The sequence below is a fragment of the Eulemur rufifrons genome, chromosome 17, assembly GCF_041146395.1.
Source record: "Eulemur rufifrons isolate Redbay chromosome 17, OSU_ERuf_1, whole genome shotgun sequence".
Taxonomy (NCBI): domain Eukaryota; kingdom Metazoa; phylum Chordata; class Mammalia; order Primates; family Lemuridae; genus Eulemur; species Eulemur rufifrons.
Genome location: NC_090999.1, coordinates 28,776,214 through 28,794,581, shown reverse-complemented (window position 1 = coordinate 28,794,581; position 18,368 = coordinate 28,776,214). Strand labels below are relative to the sequence as shown.

Genomic DNA, 18,368 nt, shown 5'->3' with positions numbered 1-18,368 from the left:
TCACTCTTCGGCATGAGTGCACCAAGAACCGACATTTCAGACTGAAACCCAACAGAAGCACACCATCAGAAATCCAAGAAAATAAATTTATTAAACTTTGAAGGAAAAAATCCACAGACATAAAGAAAGTTAAATATAAACTGCAGGACACAACTAGTCATACTAGTGAATAATGGCTTGTGTGGCCAGCAAAGTACCAAAACGACATTCTGAGACTGATTGAGGTATTTAGCTATTTTTGGCTATAGAAATGTTGTCAGCCTATTGTGAAATAGTAAGATAGTTCTTCCAAACACACAGCTTTAAGTTGAATTAGGTTCTACACTGATGATATTTTATATGAAACTAAATTATGTAGCTCTTGGAGAAAACCATAGCAGCAAGGTAGCAGAAAATCTATTGAACATCTATTATTATACAAAGTAACATATTGAACTTTAAAGATCCAATTCTAGCCTTTCTTTGTCCTTCCTGCAAGAAAGGGGGAATTTAAAATTACCAACCATTAAGCTTGCTCCCTGAAAAGGTCTGAGCTAAATGGCAAATATTATTTAAGTTAAAGATAACTTCAAAGTATTAAGCTTTTTAAAAAAATGAGAAGTATTTTTCAGTGAGGTGAGATTCCTCTCTCTATCATAAATCTTTTGGGAGCTATCCCAATGTTCCTAAGAATGATGGTTAGGATATTAAGAGATTAGAAAATAATTTATATATTACTCAGGCACCTTCTTTTTCTTCTAATTGCCTGCTTTGGAGAGGAAATAAAAAATGATGAAACTCCTTCTTTTATTATTTTAAATAAATTGTATAAAGGTTTGGTGAGAAAGAAAATTTCTGTTATTGGTTTAAGTAATTCTGAGTTATCTGTGGGGATTGAAAACCTTATTTCTTTCGTCCCTCATTATCATGAAAATGTCTGGGTATAGGCTGTAAAACAAAATCCTATTTCTTGAGCTCTTCCTTCCATTACCTGGTTAACTTCATTCAACCTGCTTCAACTTACAAAATGCTTCTTGTACCTTATTCCCTTCTTAGGTAACTATGAAATAAAACCCAGTTGGGTTTGTAGAAATTCCACTGTATAGGTTGTAGAGTTTATCTCTCATCTGTGCACGCTAAAAAACTTGCTCCACTGAGCAACTACAACACTTTAGCATCCTGGTCAATATGAACCATATGAACCAGCTATAACTTCTACTTCTCTTAGCATGTAGCTCTCTGGCATGAATGAAAATTTGTTGAAGAAAGTTTTTTTTTTTTTTTTTGCTTTTGATTGTTTTGGTTCATGGTCAGTTGATCTGTGCAAACATTTTAAAGTTTTCTAAATTAACAAATATTTGTTTAAAAATTCAGATAAAATAAGTATGTTCCAATAATGCAGGTTACTACAAGCATTTTAGAATTGCTTAAGGAGTTTGGAGAGGTATAAAAGGCCTTGTAAAAAACTAACTTATTATTATTTTTTTTTTGGTGCATTGACAAAAGCATTAAACCAGCTTTAGACTGTAGTTGCTACATTCCTTAGATGGGTAATCATAACTACAGTACACAGTGTTTAGTGTAATATAAAATAGCCATGCTTGAAATCTAAATTATTAAAAATATCTTTATCAATTTTATGTCAAAATAAATGTTTTAAATATCCAAACTATTTTTGCCTTCTTACCTATAGTTTTAGTTCCCAATTATTTAAAAAAGAAAAAAATTAGCCTGTGCTATGATTGCATTCAATTTTCCTGAATTGCAAAAGCCACCTGATTTTTCGCTTTTTCAAAAAGCATGATTTACTATACATTAAAAACACAGCCATTCAATGCTTAGTATCACAAAATTAACACCCACAATAACAAGACAATCACTGCCACTAAACAGTCTCTGAGACAATTATTTAAAATATTTACAATTCACAATAGTAATATCTATCCAATTAAGCATTCTTCTTATTTTTTCCTTTTAATATCATGTTTCAACATTTCAGGAAAAGGCATTTAGAATCCACACCTGACCCTCCCACCCCACAACCCCCAAAAAGTTTAAACATTGATTTGGTTTAAGCATTCATACCCTAGCCAATTCTTTGCCATTAAATATGTAGCTCTTAGGAAATCAAAGAAAGGCTATGGCATGAGTTTGTTCAGTTGGTCTGTGCTCACATAGCCACATGATGAGAGAAACTCTTTGTCAGGCAAGGGCAAGGCAGTCGCATTGAGTATGAGGCCCTGTGGACACTGTACTATATGAATGGAGGTATAGTCTGGGACAGGCATCTCAGCATCTGGAGCGCGTTCTGCTGTCCCAGACCTCCCAGCAGTAGTGGTAAGGCTTTCTGCGGTGATGTAAATGTCCTCCTGGTTAAAGCTTGGCTCTACGTGTGATTCGATGTCAACGTGAGGGGCCACTGCGATGCACTTTTTGGCATCTGCCTCACAGAAGTAGGCGTTGTCCATGATGAAGTTTGCTTGGCAGAGTGAGGCCAATTCTGGATGCACGTCGCACTGGGATATCCCTGCCTTATTCTTTTGGCCTGGAGAAAGGACCACACTCCCTGCTGGTGTAATGTCGCTCACCTGGGCATAAAAGTCAATGTTTGCCAGTGAACTCGGATTGCTTAGCTGAGTATGGGCAGCTTGATGAGTTGACTCAGTTCCAACAACAAGACACGGTCGTGGTTTGCTCTCCTCTGCTAGGACAACACTAGGCTGCTGAGTAGCAGGGGAAGCGTCAGGGTAAGGTGAATTATTTTGATTCTTCTGGTCAAGGCACACAAGATCTGCTTCCCCTTTTAATCTCTGTGGCTGAGCAACCTCTGAGGTGCCATCACACACGTCACTGGCATTGAAATCAGTCTCTAGAATGTCAGGTTCATAACAGCTGGTACGTCCAGAGTCATCATCCTTTGCCCCTAGGATATTAAGTGATTTCTGATGGTCATTGCTTAGAAGTCTGTCTGTGTCTGATCCTTCAGCCTTTTCATCGGGGTCATCAATGTCTAGCTCGATAAATTCAACCCAGGAGTCATCATTGTAGAATTCGGGTTTATAGTTATCATGAATGGCTAAAATTGTGTTCACCTCCTCTAATTTTCCTTCCTAGGAAACAGAAAGAAAATGAAGATTTATGAAAAGAAACTCATAATGATTAAGTGATTGAGCAAATAATAGTCAGAGATTAATTATGGTTACAATAAGAACAACAGTAACAACCTATAATAACAAAAAGTAAATTAGTGCAAAACTCTTAAATACATACATTTTCATAGTTTTAAGAGGTGTAATATTAAAAAAAATTTCTCCAGGAGATGAGGTACAAAAAAATCAAATGTGATATCCATATAGCTTATAAAAAACATTCGACATATGACAGTATTCTTCAGGTGTCACTTAGTGCTATCTAAAATTTAGATAGATTTATTAATTACCTTGAGGAGATCTGGATCTATTCCTTTAATCTTTGGAACTGGAACTGGGGGTAGAATCAGCATCTTAATCCTTGAAAACAAATAAAATTTTGGTTTGACATATCTTAAAATTTACTCTCTTATTTAAAAAGAAATAAAATATTGGCAATACTATTACTTAATCCAGATACTATGGTACTTTACATAATTGGAATTGGAGAAGGAAAATATTAAGTAGTAAACAATAAAGAAAAACTGTAGAAGAAAGAAAAAGAATAACAAAAAAGCCCTCATCTGAAGTGCACTTGAATAAAATGTGGTTTTCCCATAATCTTTTTTTTTTCTTAATGCTTCTTATTGACAACCAACTTTAGTATTTGGGAGTCGGAAATTTAATTCCATCTGAAGCCAATTTCCATGGCAGTTATAAAGAAGGCAATTTTAATGTACATCTCATCAGTATTTTGCAGACAAAAGAAAGAAGAAAGAGCCAATTCACACGGAGCCAAAATTATTCACACTCTTGAAAAAGAGTAGACTGGGATGAATTAGCACTACATGGTTCACATGAATTATAACATTATCCAAGATGACTCATCAACCACAGTGTTACTGCAGGATTCATTTCAGATGAGATAGACTAAATTTGAACTATCTCTAATCAGTATGGATTTATATACAGAATTCTACGATGCATTTACATTTTCTGTTCCAAATATTTATTTTTGGTTGTAATTCATTTCAATGTCTACCCTGCCTGTCTGGTACCTTGTTGTATACCCAGCACTGGCATAATTCCTGGCACATGGAAGGTGCTCAATAAACATTTCATGAATCAATCTGAACGAATCATTTATTTTGTTCATTAGTGTTGCTGAAATTTACGTTTTAAGAACAACATTGTAGCACTGGAAAAAAGCTCTGAGATTATACATTTCAACCAACTCATTTTATTGTTAAAATAAAAAACTCCTAAGTGTTTAGAGATGCCACCGTTGGGCAGAGATGGTAATCTGATTTTTGGATATCAGTTGATATTCCACTCAGCGTGAATGGACAGTCTAGTCTATTCAACAAGGAACACATTCTCTGAATATTTCCACCTGCCATTGTACCTAATCCAAGAAATCAGCCAATTTTGAGTAGCCTCTACTATGCTTACTCAATGTTAAAACAAATTATTACTGATGAATAGCAGATAGAGAAGTAAATATTGCAAACAATAATAACTGCTGTCATTTTTGAATGCTTCTGATAAATCAGACATTGTGGGATATACTTTGCACTAAACTATGGATCAGCAAATTATGGCTTGTGGGCCAAATCTGGCCAGCCACCTGTTTTTGTAGATAAAGTTTTATGGGAACACAAGCATCTTCATTCATTTATATATTGTCTATGGCTGCTTTCATGCAATGGTGGAAAAGTTGAGTAGTTGTGACAGAGACTGCATGGGTCAAAAAGCCTCCAAATTTACTGACTGCTTATAAAATAAGTTTGTTAACACCTACACTAAATATTTCATTTAATCCTTGTAACTACCAGGGAGGCAGATGATATTATCTACGCAAAGATTTGGAGAATTAAGAAACATGTTCAATTCATGCACTGATACTTGGCACAGCTGGGGCTCAAACCCACAGAACTTGACTCAGCCAAAGGCTCAGTGAAAGCCTAGGGTCCTGGAATGAATGTGTTGACTTGTTGAGGACTTGTATAAAGAGCTGCATATCACAAGGTGTGCTTGGTCACCAGCCTAAGCCTCTTAATGTCCTGTACAACTTCCCAGACAGAATCTAAACATGTAAGTTCTCTGTGATGAACACAACAAATTGAATTTTATATACATGGTAAATATATAACTGGAGATAAAATTTACTGGGTTGATTAAAATTTCCACTCATAATTTACAAAAGAAAATATCAAATAACAAATGGAAACACACATGGAAATCTAGACAACTGGCAAAAACATACAAGGAAGACTATTTCATACCTACCTTTGTTGTTTAGAAAATACAAATACAAATAGCATGACCATTAGCCCAAATAGTCCAAAGATAATAATTAAGAACCATGGAAGCTGGAAGTCTGAAACACAGAAGAATATTTCACTCACAGAATTATGAATAGGTGAAGCAAAGTTTACATTTCACTTTTGTTTTTCACATAAAAATATTTCCTAATTTGTATTCACTTAGTAAAGTCAGTGATTTCACTTCATAGCCACTGAAACAGAAGGCAATGAATTAGGTGCTTTTCTGTTCTAAGAACATCTCTTTCCAATTTTCAAAACCTTTCATATATGTTAAAAAAACTTCAAACTATTAATAAAGAAACAGTATATAGTTCAAACACAATGCATGTTAAAAAAATAACCTGCTTTAAGCATCTTACATACCCAGAGAGTATCATTAAAGGCTTCAGCTCTAGTAAAAAGGTGTTACTCATTAACATGCTACCTAAAGAACTTGGTTCTTTTTTTTTTTTTTTTTTTTTTTTAAGTGTAGTGATATTTTTTAGCCTCCAGATTGAGGATCTCTTCAAAAGATAGGGGCAGACGTTTTATTTATGAATCATGGTAGAAACTTCTTATAAATGTGGAACATATATTTTCAGCTTTAAATATATATTTATAAATTAAATTACTAACCTAATAACATTTTTTATATACTCGTATATATCCTTTGACAGAAAGATCATCACTGAGGTCCCATCTTCAGGTTTTAGTATATTCTGTATCAGACTTGGGGAATCTGTTTGTAAAACTTCTACTTCATTCCTTAAGAATAAGTGCCTCCCAACTACCTTGCAGTTTGTTGCCAATATTCTTACCACAGTGGCAGAGGCTAACCATTTTTTAATAAAAAAGACAGTTGGGATTTACCTTTACATTGCTTGTTTAAAAGTAGGCTTTTGTGCTGTAATAGTCTTTTCTTATTTAATAATTATTAAAATCACCAAGGGAGATATTATGGACATTTTAAAGGATTAGTAGGGGAAACAATACCATTTTGTATCTTGTGGTATCTATAATTTTACATCTATGAATATTCAGGATCATAACATAAAGCTAGAGCTGCTGCTTCTTTATTTTTTTAACATGGAAGGAAAAGCCAGTTTAAAAAGAATCTATGTTACATGAATCAATTGTACTTTTTAAACCAGGATTGCATTATATCAAATAGTTTGGAAACAAAAAGCCAGTTATCTTGAGTTTAGAAAAGATGGTGCTATAGAAATTTTCACCAAAGTACTATTTAGTATCATGAAATTCTATCTGTATAGTAAATGCAGAAATATAAATTTAATTTCTCAGTAGCTTGTGTCTGTTTTATTAACAAAACTTAGCTCCTCATATGGCCCTGTAAACTTTCTGTTTTCCTTGAAGATGGGCTATAGCCAATTCCCACTTGAGAGTGATGAGTGATAATACTACACATTTACTACTCATTATGAATCACCCTTCTTTATTTCTGTATCTAAAAGTTTCGATTCTTTTATTCTGAATTCATAGGTCTCAATTTTACAAGCTTTAATTATCTTTGTGGTTCTCCTACATGGGGTCTTCAAATATTCCACATCTCCTTTGAGCCCAACACTATTCATTAGGCCTTTCTCTAGGTAAAAGCCACACCTCTATTTTCTAAAATCAATAAGCACTTGGCATTGACTACCTATGCTGACTCATTATTAGGCTTTTCTTACATACCACATACACATCCATCCATATACATACAGACTTTCTTCCCTAGCCATTAGAAAAACATTTATTTCTTATTATAAATTCAAAACAGACTCATTGTAGAACATTTTAGAAATACAGAAATATAAAAAGAAAAGAATCACCTGAAATGCCACTATCCATAGATAACCACCATTTTCCCATCTCTAAACTTCCTACTCTAGGACTTTTCCTGAACTAAATAATTTGGAAACTAAATCCTCCTTCTGCTTTTGCAATGGATAATATCTGTTACAGATAGTGAGCTTGTGGTCTCACACCCTGCTATTTGATGTTAATATATCTTGATCTGGATAACATGCTGACAGTGTGGGGATGTATCAACTTTTAGATTAACAAAAGCCATGTTAGATGCCATTTTTATCTTTTATTTTTTTACCTTCTTCACATGCAAATAGGCTCGTTTGAGGAAGTGTTACATAGAGCACCTCACTGAATTCGCCATATTTTTCAGAGTTTCGTTGTCTGGATCTCACACGCACTTCATATTCTTTATCCAGTCTCAACGAGTACACTGGAACTGATGTTGACAAGACAGGATCCATCTTTCAAGACAAAATATAAAAGCTTATTGGCTAGAGACTCAACTCAATGAAATAAAATCTATGGGTGTTTCCCCACTTGTATTCAGAATGGATTTCTATAAAGTGGGTAATATTTTAAAATGCATTGTGAGAGTTTGCTATTTATAGGAAGACTGAGGCAAATAATTATATAAATATTTTGTTAAATGGGTAACAGTCCTCAAATTTACTTTGTTAGAACCCAAAGATATGACAGACTTGCTTAAAGAAATACAGCTATCTCTTTGCATTAGTTGCCAGATATACCAAGATTAAAGCATAATAGAATTATTGGGAATGTCAGAACTGTGAAGATGGCTACAGATATGTTGCCTACATATCTGGGATATCACAGTTTTGTATAAAAGGAGACATAAGAGTAGAAAAAACTAACATATTTCCACACCAAAACAAATTATAGCCATAGCAATTTCTATCAATATATCTGTGTTCTGTGGAAATTCAGGGTAATCATTCATATAATAACAGAATTATAAAGGGTCCTGGAAAAATCATAGCTGTCTTTATTGAACTTTCAAATAATTTTATTAAAAGCAACTACAGACCTAATCTGCTTGTTCTAGAAGGCTTAAAACAACCTCAAAATAGTTTGCTATTTAAAATCTGCAAAGAAAAGTCACTGGAGTCCTTTGGTAATGAACATCAGGGTCTCACAACCCTTCAGGGCGGGATATTCCCTTACCTTCCCAGGGAAGGGTAGAGTGAGACGATTAGACTTTTAAGACATATTGCTATCAAAGAGGTAGACCCAACTAGTGAGGATGTTTTCCTCTAAATCAGATACTCAAAGCAGGTATTCAATGTGCTTTTCATATATTTTTAGGTAAAACATCTTGTTCCCATTTATAGAAAACTAGGAACACTCATTTTTTTCCAACAGCATGAATTTTCACATAAATAAAATTCTCATAATTTGTTTTATTAAGTCAGCAGCTGGGCCTTCAGCTTCTAAAACAAATTTTTCTTTCTCCCTCAGTTAGTTTCTACCCACAAAGTAACTTTTTTCACCCATGTGTACGTGAGATGTTTTATTTGCATCTTTTATAGGAGTCTCTGAATATATGGAATATATTAAGGCCTAAAATGCCTTTTATAAGGCAGGATTATCAATATGATAATTTTTCTTAAAATATTTTAAAAGCCTATATCTCCATTTTTGAAGCCCTTACTACTCTGTTATTGTCACCAATACTATCTATTTAAAGATTTCACTACTAACAGAACCAAAAAAGGGCTGTCAGTGATTCAACCTGTGTCCCCCACTCCATCTTCCCTCAGTCCTCCACTCCAGCCACACCAAACTCAAATTTGCTCACATGGCTCCCACTGTACCCAACGTTCCCACCTGCCTATTCCTCATCCAATTCTGTGCAAGTGCTAAGGTTCATGGTTCATACTTTGAGAACTGCTGCTCCAGGTACCAAGCACAGGGCCTTGTGCACAGTAGTTACTTATTTCAATACCTGGTTGCGGAATAAATGTTTGATTGTAGTTTGGATTTAGAAAGTCTTGTTCGATTTAGCATTCAACCAGGCTTTTTTTGCACCAAGGTGCAGAACAGATTTAGATATTAGATTTAGATATTTAGTTTAGATATCTAAATTAAAATGATTCGGAAAACAGAACCTCAAAGCCCAGCACTGTAACTGTTCAAAGCTGCTCCAAACTGAACTTTTCTCTGATGACAAAATTGGCTTCTTTTTCAGTGGTTCACTGAATGGACAGGGCCTGGTGTCTTAAAATTCTGGGAGTAAGCAGTGCCAGGCTGCTAGGCACCACCTGACAACTGGCCAGAAACCACTAGGCTTGGCCAGGGCTGTGGCTCTGGTTAGACAGATTTAGAATTAGTTAAATTGGGAGCAGCATGATAATCCTGTTTTTCTTCTTCTTGTGTGCCAAGTGGAATTTATCTAAGTGCCGAGTTCCCATATACTTTGTAAGAGAAGTAAGAGGTTCAGAGGTCAACCAGTACCATGCTCTCTATTTGCCTCCATATAAGAACCCCTTAGCTTGATTCTTCTCTGAGGTATGTAACAAAATATCTCTCTGAAACCTCTCATGGATAAGTTCCCTCCCTCTGTCTCCCATCTGTAGACACTTAAGAACTTATTTTAATGGAGAAGTCTTGTGAGTAGCAGCAATTAAAATCATGGGAAAATATTTGGCCATGGTCCACTGCTGACCTTGATCATAACCCTTCCCATGTTTAGTCACGTCCCCGAAGACAGCTAAGTGGCTAGTCTATAATTTGGCTCTAAAGTTAAACTAGACACTAAGATGACTGGGGAAATAATTTTCCTTTCCTTTCCACAGGCTTCTATAAGCATCTCCTGTCTTACAGAATTTCAAGATGATATTTTAATGATTAGATCAGTTTTCCATCAAATAAAAAATTAGGCAGCATGGGCATGTGGTATTAGGTCAAAAGGAAATCTAATTACAAATGAGAGACGGTAGAAAGAAAAATCAAAGTGTAAGATGTAGTGACATCTTACCATTTTCCACTGAGTTTCATTTACTTCTTTGTATTGAAGTTCATACTCCAGAACTATCCATCCTTTCTGAACATCCGCATTGGGTGGTGGTTCCCATCTCACTTGGATATCTGCATGAATCCCGGTCAAACTGATGTTCAGTAAAGTCCAGTTGAGGCTGATGGGTGGATCTGGTTGCACTGCACAATTCAGCAGAGAAGTAATACACAGAGAGACACAACTTGATATTAACGGAGTGCTTTCTTCTGAGAGGACCAAATTACTTTAAACATTTTGATTGTTCATACTCTTAATTCTTCCAATATTCCCATCCGTATAATACTCGCTTTATAAGAGAGTACCATCTTTTACTTAAGAATGATCTGTTTTTAATTTTTAAAAAGCCCCTACAAAAATTCTTATTTTAAAAAAATCTGATCACTAACTTTTTTTGAAGATCTGGTATATTTTACATTTCTCCCATCCAATTATAATCAGGCCCAACCCTGATTCACCAGGCCTGACCCTGCTTAGCTTCTGAGATTAGACGAGATTATGCGCATTCAGGGTGGTATGGCTGTAGACCGTCTTTTATTTCTTTTAGCTCTGATAGCATTTATTTTAGCTCTGACAGCATTAATGCTTTAGGATTTTGGCAAAGGAATTCATTTTCACTAAAATCTGAAGGAGCAGAGAGTCAAAATGACCTACAGTACTTAGACAAGGGGCTGCTTTGAACTAGGGGTAGAGACACATTTTTTTTCCAAACTGTGTGTGGCCTGGGACAGGGACATTGTCTTACTCATTTCTGTGTTGTTATTAGTGCAATTTTTCTGCACACTCTGCTAATGTTCCTTAGCACCATGGTCTTCCTAGCTACATGTGATCATTTCTTCAGACATAAGAAGGAAGATATTATACTACTCTCTTAAATGACGAGGATTCAGTGTTTTCTATCTTTTACGTCATTGCCACATGAAATAATTTAAAATGGCATTTTGCTCAGTTTTCACTGATATCCTCTACATTCTAAGGTAAATCTCTTGCATTCTGCTTATCAAGAGCTCAAAGACCAGGCTGATGAAGAAAGATGTGGATTACAAAGCTTGGAATTATACTAAGTTTATATTCTAGATAGTCCCCAGTAAATTATTGCTAGTTAGGTTTCATTAGTGAGGGTTTTGAAAATCACTTGCAGATACAGATTAAACTTTACTTTCTTTTTTTGCCATGCCTTATATAGAAGATCACCTGGGGTGTTGCAAAGTCTGGGGCACTAGGGTTGATCAAAGATAGGCCTACAGATATACACCATGAAGATCTCTTATTGGCTGTCGAATCTGGTGGCCAAAGAAGAAAACTCTTGAATTCACCCAGAGTGAAAACAGACCTTATGGTGGAGGAACATGCTATTTGTCACTGTGAGGTAGACACTACTTTTTTTAAAACAGGGAGAGTCCAAATTTTACTAATCATTACTACATTTTGAAAACAGAATTGGAAGGATATGCCAAATGGCCAGACTACACAGGCCCACATAACGGCAGTAATAACTCACCCTTTTGGATTTGTTGGGGATTGAGGAATCCTGATAATCAAAGCTTAACCCTCTAAGTGACCAAACTATAAAAATGTTTTTGATGGAAGATTTTCTAAAACTTATTACTCATCTTGCATCTTAAAAATTTCCTTTTCCACTTTAGATAGAGGATTTGGAGAAGACTTGGTACCACCATGTATATAATATATGGCACAATAATAATCTCTCCTTGACTTCCATACATACATCCACATGCCGTATTTGAAAATTCCTTTGAGACATTTAAAAAGTATCTGAAAGTTAATAAGCCCCAAACAAGCTCCTGGTCTTTCTTTTCCAAAACTGCTCTTCTTCCCTATTCCTCATCTCTGTTAATGGGGAGCCTATCCCTCTCTAGTCGCTCAGTATAAAAACCATGAAACTCTTCCTTGACTCATCTTTCCCTCACCACCTCACATTCCATCAGCTGCACTTTCAAGATGTACCCAGAATCCAACCCCTTCTCACCACCTGCACCTCTATAACCTGTCCTGGCCATTGTTGCTTCCACCCCTCTTGCTGCTTTCTCCTCCTCACTGTTCTCCCTCCACTCTGTTCTCCACACAGTCCTCAGTAAAGCTGACACAGTGATGATTTTAACATGTAAGTTAGATCATATCACTCGTCATCTGAAATCCTCCACAGGCTTCCTACCGCACGCCAAGTGAAAGCCAAAGTCATTACCATGGCATATAAAGTTCTATAGATAGACTCTCTGTCAGATCTGGCCTCTCACCAGTGTCCTCGCTCAGTCTGTGCTGTTCCTTGAGTGAGGAGAGGCACGTTTCCACCTCAGCGTCTGTACTGTTGCTGTGCCCTGTGCTAAGATGCCCTTGCCTCAGATACACACATGATTATCCTCTCATTTCCTTCTTTACTCCAGTATCACCGATTCAGGAAAGCCAATCCTGATAACCCCACTTAACATTGCAATCTCTGCAACACGCTGACTCTCTTTCCCCATATTTCTCCATAGCATTGTCGCTTTCCACCCTCAGTGGGATTGAATCCCACTAGGGAAGATATTTTCTATCTCGAGCCCATACAACACTGCCTGGCCCGTGGAAAGGACACAATAAATATTTGCTGAATGAATGACAAAATGTCTAACTAATATATCACTTTAAATCCAAAGAATAGCCCTGTGAGGCAGTGGAATCCATACATAATACACGAGAAAACTGAGGCTTGTAGTGATTGACACCTTTCTCAAGATCTACTAGGGTTACCTCAGTTTTTCGTTCTCTTACTCTCAGGCCCCTTGCCCCATGCCATTGTGTTGTAATCCTGCCTGTCATCATTTTTTGCCTTGATCATCTCACTCTTCTAATCTCTCTACCTCTAGGCTGCCCCACTCCAATCCAGCCTCCACATTGCAGCAAGATTTCTTTTAAACTGGAACATAAATATTTTTTGAGGAAGTATTTTAGCAACACTATTTCCACATCTGTTAGGCCATTTGGTACTTTCACCTATAATAAAAGCATCATTTATTGAATGTATATGCTATGCCAGCTCCTAAATTAAGCGATTCCTGTGGTAGGTAATTTATTATTCCCATTCTACAGATGATGGTTCTGGAGCTTAGGGAAGTTTTAGAAACATTCTTTTATTAAAACAGTGCAGACAGTCAACCCTTAAACTATAGAGATTCCCAGAGAATCCCAGAGAATAGTCAAGTTTTGGACCTGGGTTTCTCCAACTCATGGTTGGAGAAAGTGAAGAGGAAGCTGATGTGTGCTCGAGGCTGAGGGAGGCATTATGTTTGGCGTCAGCAGCACTGTGCAGATATAATGATAAATAAGATTAAGTCCCTAACTTCAGGCTAGAAGAAATCTCAGAAACTGAGGCATAAATAACATGACAGGTGGTTATTGTGTGGCCTCAAGAGAGAGCGCATGGGTTCTGGAGCTACACTATCTAGGTCCAAATCCCAGCGCTACCTACTTACCAGCTGTTTGACTTAAACTAGTCATTTAACTGCTCTGAGCCCTAGTTTCATCATCTATAAAATGAGAATTATAATAGAATCTATCTCACATGATTATAATACCTGACACACAGTAAGTCCTTTGTAAGCATTAGCTCTTATTATCTTCAGGTCATTTCCCTATTTAAACATCTACAAAATTACCTTGTGGCAATAAGATAAAGTCCACCTTCCTTTGCGGAGCTCACAAGACCACTGATCATTTCTCCAGCTGGCCAGTAGGCCTGCCTAACTGCTCCTGGGTCCTTGAACACTCTGTGCTGTTTGTCACTTTTAGAACCTAGTAGCTGCTAGAAGGCACAGTCCACTGTGACAGCTGGCAACTCTCATGCTTTAAGAGATAACTGAACTGCCACCCTCTCTCTATGTAGCCCTTCCTCATCCCTCAGGCCCAGTCAATAATTCTTGCCTTTGGTCACCACTTTGGTCATTCTGCATTCCACACACCCTGAGTCCAGCACCTACTACGTTGTACTAAAATTATTTGTGTACATGCCTGATTCCCCTCTTGGACTGTATCTTACTCATTCTATAGCCACCACCCCCCAGCACGGTGCCTGACACAGAGCAAGTCAGCCAGGTAAATGAGGGGGGCTGGTTATTGGCAGAGATGGGGTTAGAACACAGATCTTAACCCAGTAGTCTTTATACTACCCCCTTCTACTATCCCATTAGCTACAGCTCAATAGCTACACCCACGGATGTTAGGACATATATGAAATTGTCTCTCCAACTATGCAATTGAGTTATCGTTTTTGCTTGTTACAGTTTTCTCAATATTTTCCCTCAAACCCAAACTATAGGATTTTATTTGTTTCTTTCTGCAGCTTCAAGCTGCATTCTCCTGTCTCTTCCAGTGTGCTGATGCCCAGGGAACCACATATGAGAGGAGCACATCTGAGACAAATGACCAAGGAATTCCTATACGCAACAAATGAGCTTATGTGGATAGATTTTGAGGCGCCAAGATCAGCTACGCAAAGTCCTTCTTTGATTCTATTTTGCTGTTTATACCATTGTAGTATAAATACAAATATACTAAGCATGGATAGTTGTTTGTTTTGCTTTGTTTTGTTTTCCCCTTGTGTCCATATGATGGGTGAAGGGTCCTCTGTTTGCAACTTTCATTTAATCCATTGAGCTGATGATCTCCAATGTTTGTTTTGAGATCTTATAAACATGTCTTTAAATGGTTCATGGCTGTTTTGTAAATGTAAAATTCCAGAATTATTATACTTTGTGATAAAGAAAATCTAGGCTTTGATTATAGCAATGATAGAGGTCAAAACCCAGTAGATCTGAATATAATCATCATATTAGACAATTAGGAGAGAAGGAATCTTAAGAGTATATTAAGTTCACCCCTTGCAGTGGCACACAAGAATGTAATCCAGCTTTAAAGATCTAAAGGAAAAGACTCCACAAGGCTCCCATTCTTTTCTGCACAACATTTACTGCCAGGCTGCTTTATGTTAGAGTCAACTTAAATTATTCCTGCCCTTTTCCTCTTTTTCACCAGCTGATCCCATCTCCAGCAAAACAGATCTCCACGTACTGATAGAGCACTATTATAGTCTTCCTACTTGGTTACATTTGGACATTGAGGGCTTTCCCACTTACTTAGTCTGAACCTATGTCAAACGAAACACAAACCTGTGATTTACCTATTTCCTCAACAGAGAAGCACTTTTGATCCACTGTACCGCCATTGCTAGTTAGCTTGATACAGTAAGGTATCCAGATGGAGGTATATGACGAATTAAAGTAACAGCTGTTTTCTCCAGCGGAGACATAATCGGGGCATTCTTTCCATTCTTGGGTCCATTCTTGAGTGCTCCTGAAATGGAGAATAAAAAAGGATAATCATTCCAAAAATCATGCCACAGCTTAAGTCAAAGTGAGGTGCTTGACAGTCAGATTCAATAAACTGGAACACAAATACTTTGTGAGGAAATATTTTAGCAACACCATTTCCATGTCTGTGGACAGTGTCATCAGTGTCTAAAGGCTACTAGGAGGCCATTAGGTACTTCTGCCTATAATAAAAGCATCATTTATTGAATGCATATGCTATGCCAGCTCCTAAATTAAGTGATTCCTATGGTAGGTATTATATTATGCCCATTCTACGTGATGGTTCTAGGGTTTCTGGAGCTTAGGGAGGTTTTTAAAAATGTTACTTTATTAAAATAGTGCAGAGAGTCAATCTCCAAATTATACAGATTCCCACAGGATCCCAGAAACAGTGAAGCTTTGGACCTGGATGTTTCTCCAATTCATGGTGGGGGAGAGTGAGGAGGCAGCTGATGTGTGCTCCAGGCTGAGGGATATATTACGTTTGGCACCAGCACTATGCAGATATAATGATAAATAAGATTAAGTCCCTAACTTCAGGATGCAAGAAGACTGAGAAATTCCCATGTGAGTGCTCTTTTTGGTCTCTTGCACTCATTCCATTGATATTCAATGGGAATTGATCATGTACAGAACACTGTGCTATATACTCTGGGCGACTGAGAGATATCTAAAGAATTACTCCTGCCTCAGGGGGAAAAAAACCTAAAAAACCATATTACAAAGGAGTGTGAGTGAGTGCTCATTAGCAGTGTCCATCAGGGTCCCTAAGAGTTCAGAAGATGGAATGATTTTTCTGGCTCATGATGGAAGGTTTCAAGGTGGAGGTGGGGTTTTTAGCAACCTTAAAGGATGGGTACAAGTTTAATAGATGGCAACAGGGAAACAAAGGGAGGGAACAAATGGGTTAAAGACAGCGAAGGAAGGAAGTATGGGCATGGGTGTGGTGAAGGGAGCAAGAGGCAATGGAATGACAGGAAAGAATTTTCTTAAATTAGAGTTGCTACTTGGGTGGGTGGGGTCATTCCTTCTCCCCTTATTATTCACTAGCTTATCAGTTGAGAAGATTTATAACTCAAGGGGACATAAAATCATGTAATCTTCCATGGTGGAAGAGGGAGGTAGGAATGACCCTGTGCAGGCAGAGGTGCCTGTGGCCGGCAGGCCAGACTGTGCAGGTTTGGAACCATCCCTCTCTGGGACAGGTGCTGGGTGGCAATGGGCGAGGAAGACACTGTAGGCCTGGAAGGGAGGGAGGAGAAGACACATGTTGTCTTCTTTACAGCTGTTTCTCAGGCTGGTCTGTTTGGCACTAGGAGGAACTTGTGCAGTATCAGGGGGTCCTTGAGACAGCTGCTCATCAGCTGTTGGAAAGAACTTGGGATTAAAATGGCAGAGACTCTCGGGTCTAAGACAGTGAATTGTTACTTAAATTCTGGTTGAGATTCTTAGAAGTTGCATACCCTTGGACGAGAGGGATATTCATCCCTGATGGGAAAAGTAAGTGGGTAAATGATAGAAGACAGGATAAAGTGTGTTTGTGTGTATGTGTGTGAATGCACATACATATATTTAGAGTAGCAGGAAAAAGATTTAAAAAATTAGGGATAAGTGGGTCATTGAACTATACTATGGTTAATTTGATTGACATTCAAACTAAATAAAAGTGCACTGAAGAGACTGTCTTAACAAGATTGCCCAGGGAATGAGTCTTTCATATACCAGTAGAGGAGATATCAAATACATTTGGCATAATCAATAGTGTAAAAGCTAGAAAACTCAAAGCATTAAGATGTTCTAAAGATGCCGAATGGTGCTTAGCAGGTCTGGATTTGTAACATGGAGATTATCACTGTTGTGTTTCACACAATTTCTCAACTTTGGCACGTCAGTACCCTGGTCCCCATGAGGGCTGTGTGAAAAACCCTTGTTTAGATTATCCCAAATCCATTAACTCCACAGGACAAACAACTTAAAGCACTTATCTTAAGCATAGATGGATCAGGAACAGCTAATTCAAAACATAACTCTCAATTCATTCTTCCTTAACCAAAGTTGAATTTTACTTTAAATAAATATTCAAAACTTACTTTTTTAAACTATTAAATCTAAACAAATGGACTTATAAAACAGATATTCTGCCATCTCTCTTCACTGGGTTGAATTTCTATACAGATGACCAAAGCCAATTTATGGCAGCTACTCTCTCCTGCTCTTACTCCCCCAAATTAAGTGCTTTAGGTTTACTCCCAGACTATCTCATGAAATAGAAGGAGTGGGAACTGTAGGAAGAGACTATCATTAAAAATCAGAATAAAAAGCAAAAGAAATATTTTCCATCTAAAGGTAATCAATTGGAAAAGAAATCATAAAAATAAAACATTTATGTTTTAAGGGCAACTGTTTTCATGTCATTTTGGCTTAATATTTAACACTTTCCTTAGGGGAAAAAAGTATAATAACAATGCCCTTTCTCCCTTCTAATTTCCCCCACAACCTTGCATGAAAAATGAAATTTCTTTCATAAGGCCAGGGTAATTTTGGTAGGAGGGCTTGGGTGGGGATGGCAGAAGTGGGGGATACACCCATATGCCCATCCATATGCCCATTTCCTTTGGAAACAAGGCATTTACATGCAAGGAGCTGAGAGCAGAGCAGCTCAGACATGTTTCCCAGGGCCTCCCCTTGACATGCTTGTGATTTGCATTCATGCTGTGTCCCCTCCAAGCTCCAAGGCTGAATTTGG

The 18,368-nt window shown here is 37.3% G+C and overlaps 1 protein-coding gene across 6 annotated transcripts in view; it reads right to left on the bottom strand.

The window, feature by feature from the left end:
* Nucleotides 1-72: 72 nt before the first annotated feature.
* The window catches only part of GHR (growth hormone receptor), a 244,667-nt gene continuing 226,371 nt past the window's right edge, over nt 73-18,368 (bottom strand). For all 6 annotated transcript variants that reach the window (XM_069492797.1, XM_069492798.1, XM_069492802.1 and 3 more), the window contains 6 exons: nt 15,433-15,605; nt 10,221-10,399; nt 7,521-7,686; nt 5,397-5,487; nt 3,419-3,488; nt 73-3,089 (listed from right to left, as the gene is read on the bottom strand). In XM_069492797.1, coding sequence (XP_069348898.1) covers nt 2,118-3,089; nt 3,419-3,488; nt 5,397-5,487; nt 7,521-7,686; nt 10,221-10,399; nt 15,433-15,605 — 1,651 coding nt within the window. In that variant the 3' untranslated portion in view covers nt 73-2,117. The remainder of the gene's footprint in view (nt 3,090-3,418; nt 3,489-5,396; nt 5,488-7,520; nt 7,687-10,220; nt 10,400-15,432; nt 15,606-18,368) is intronic.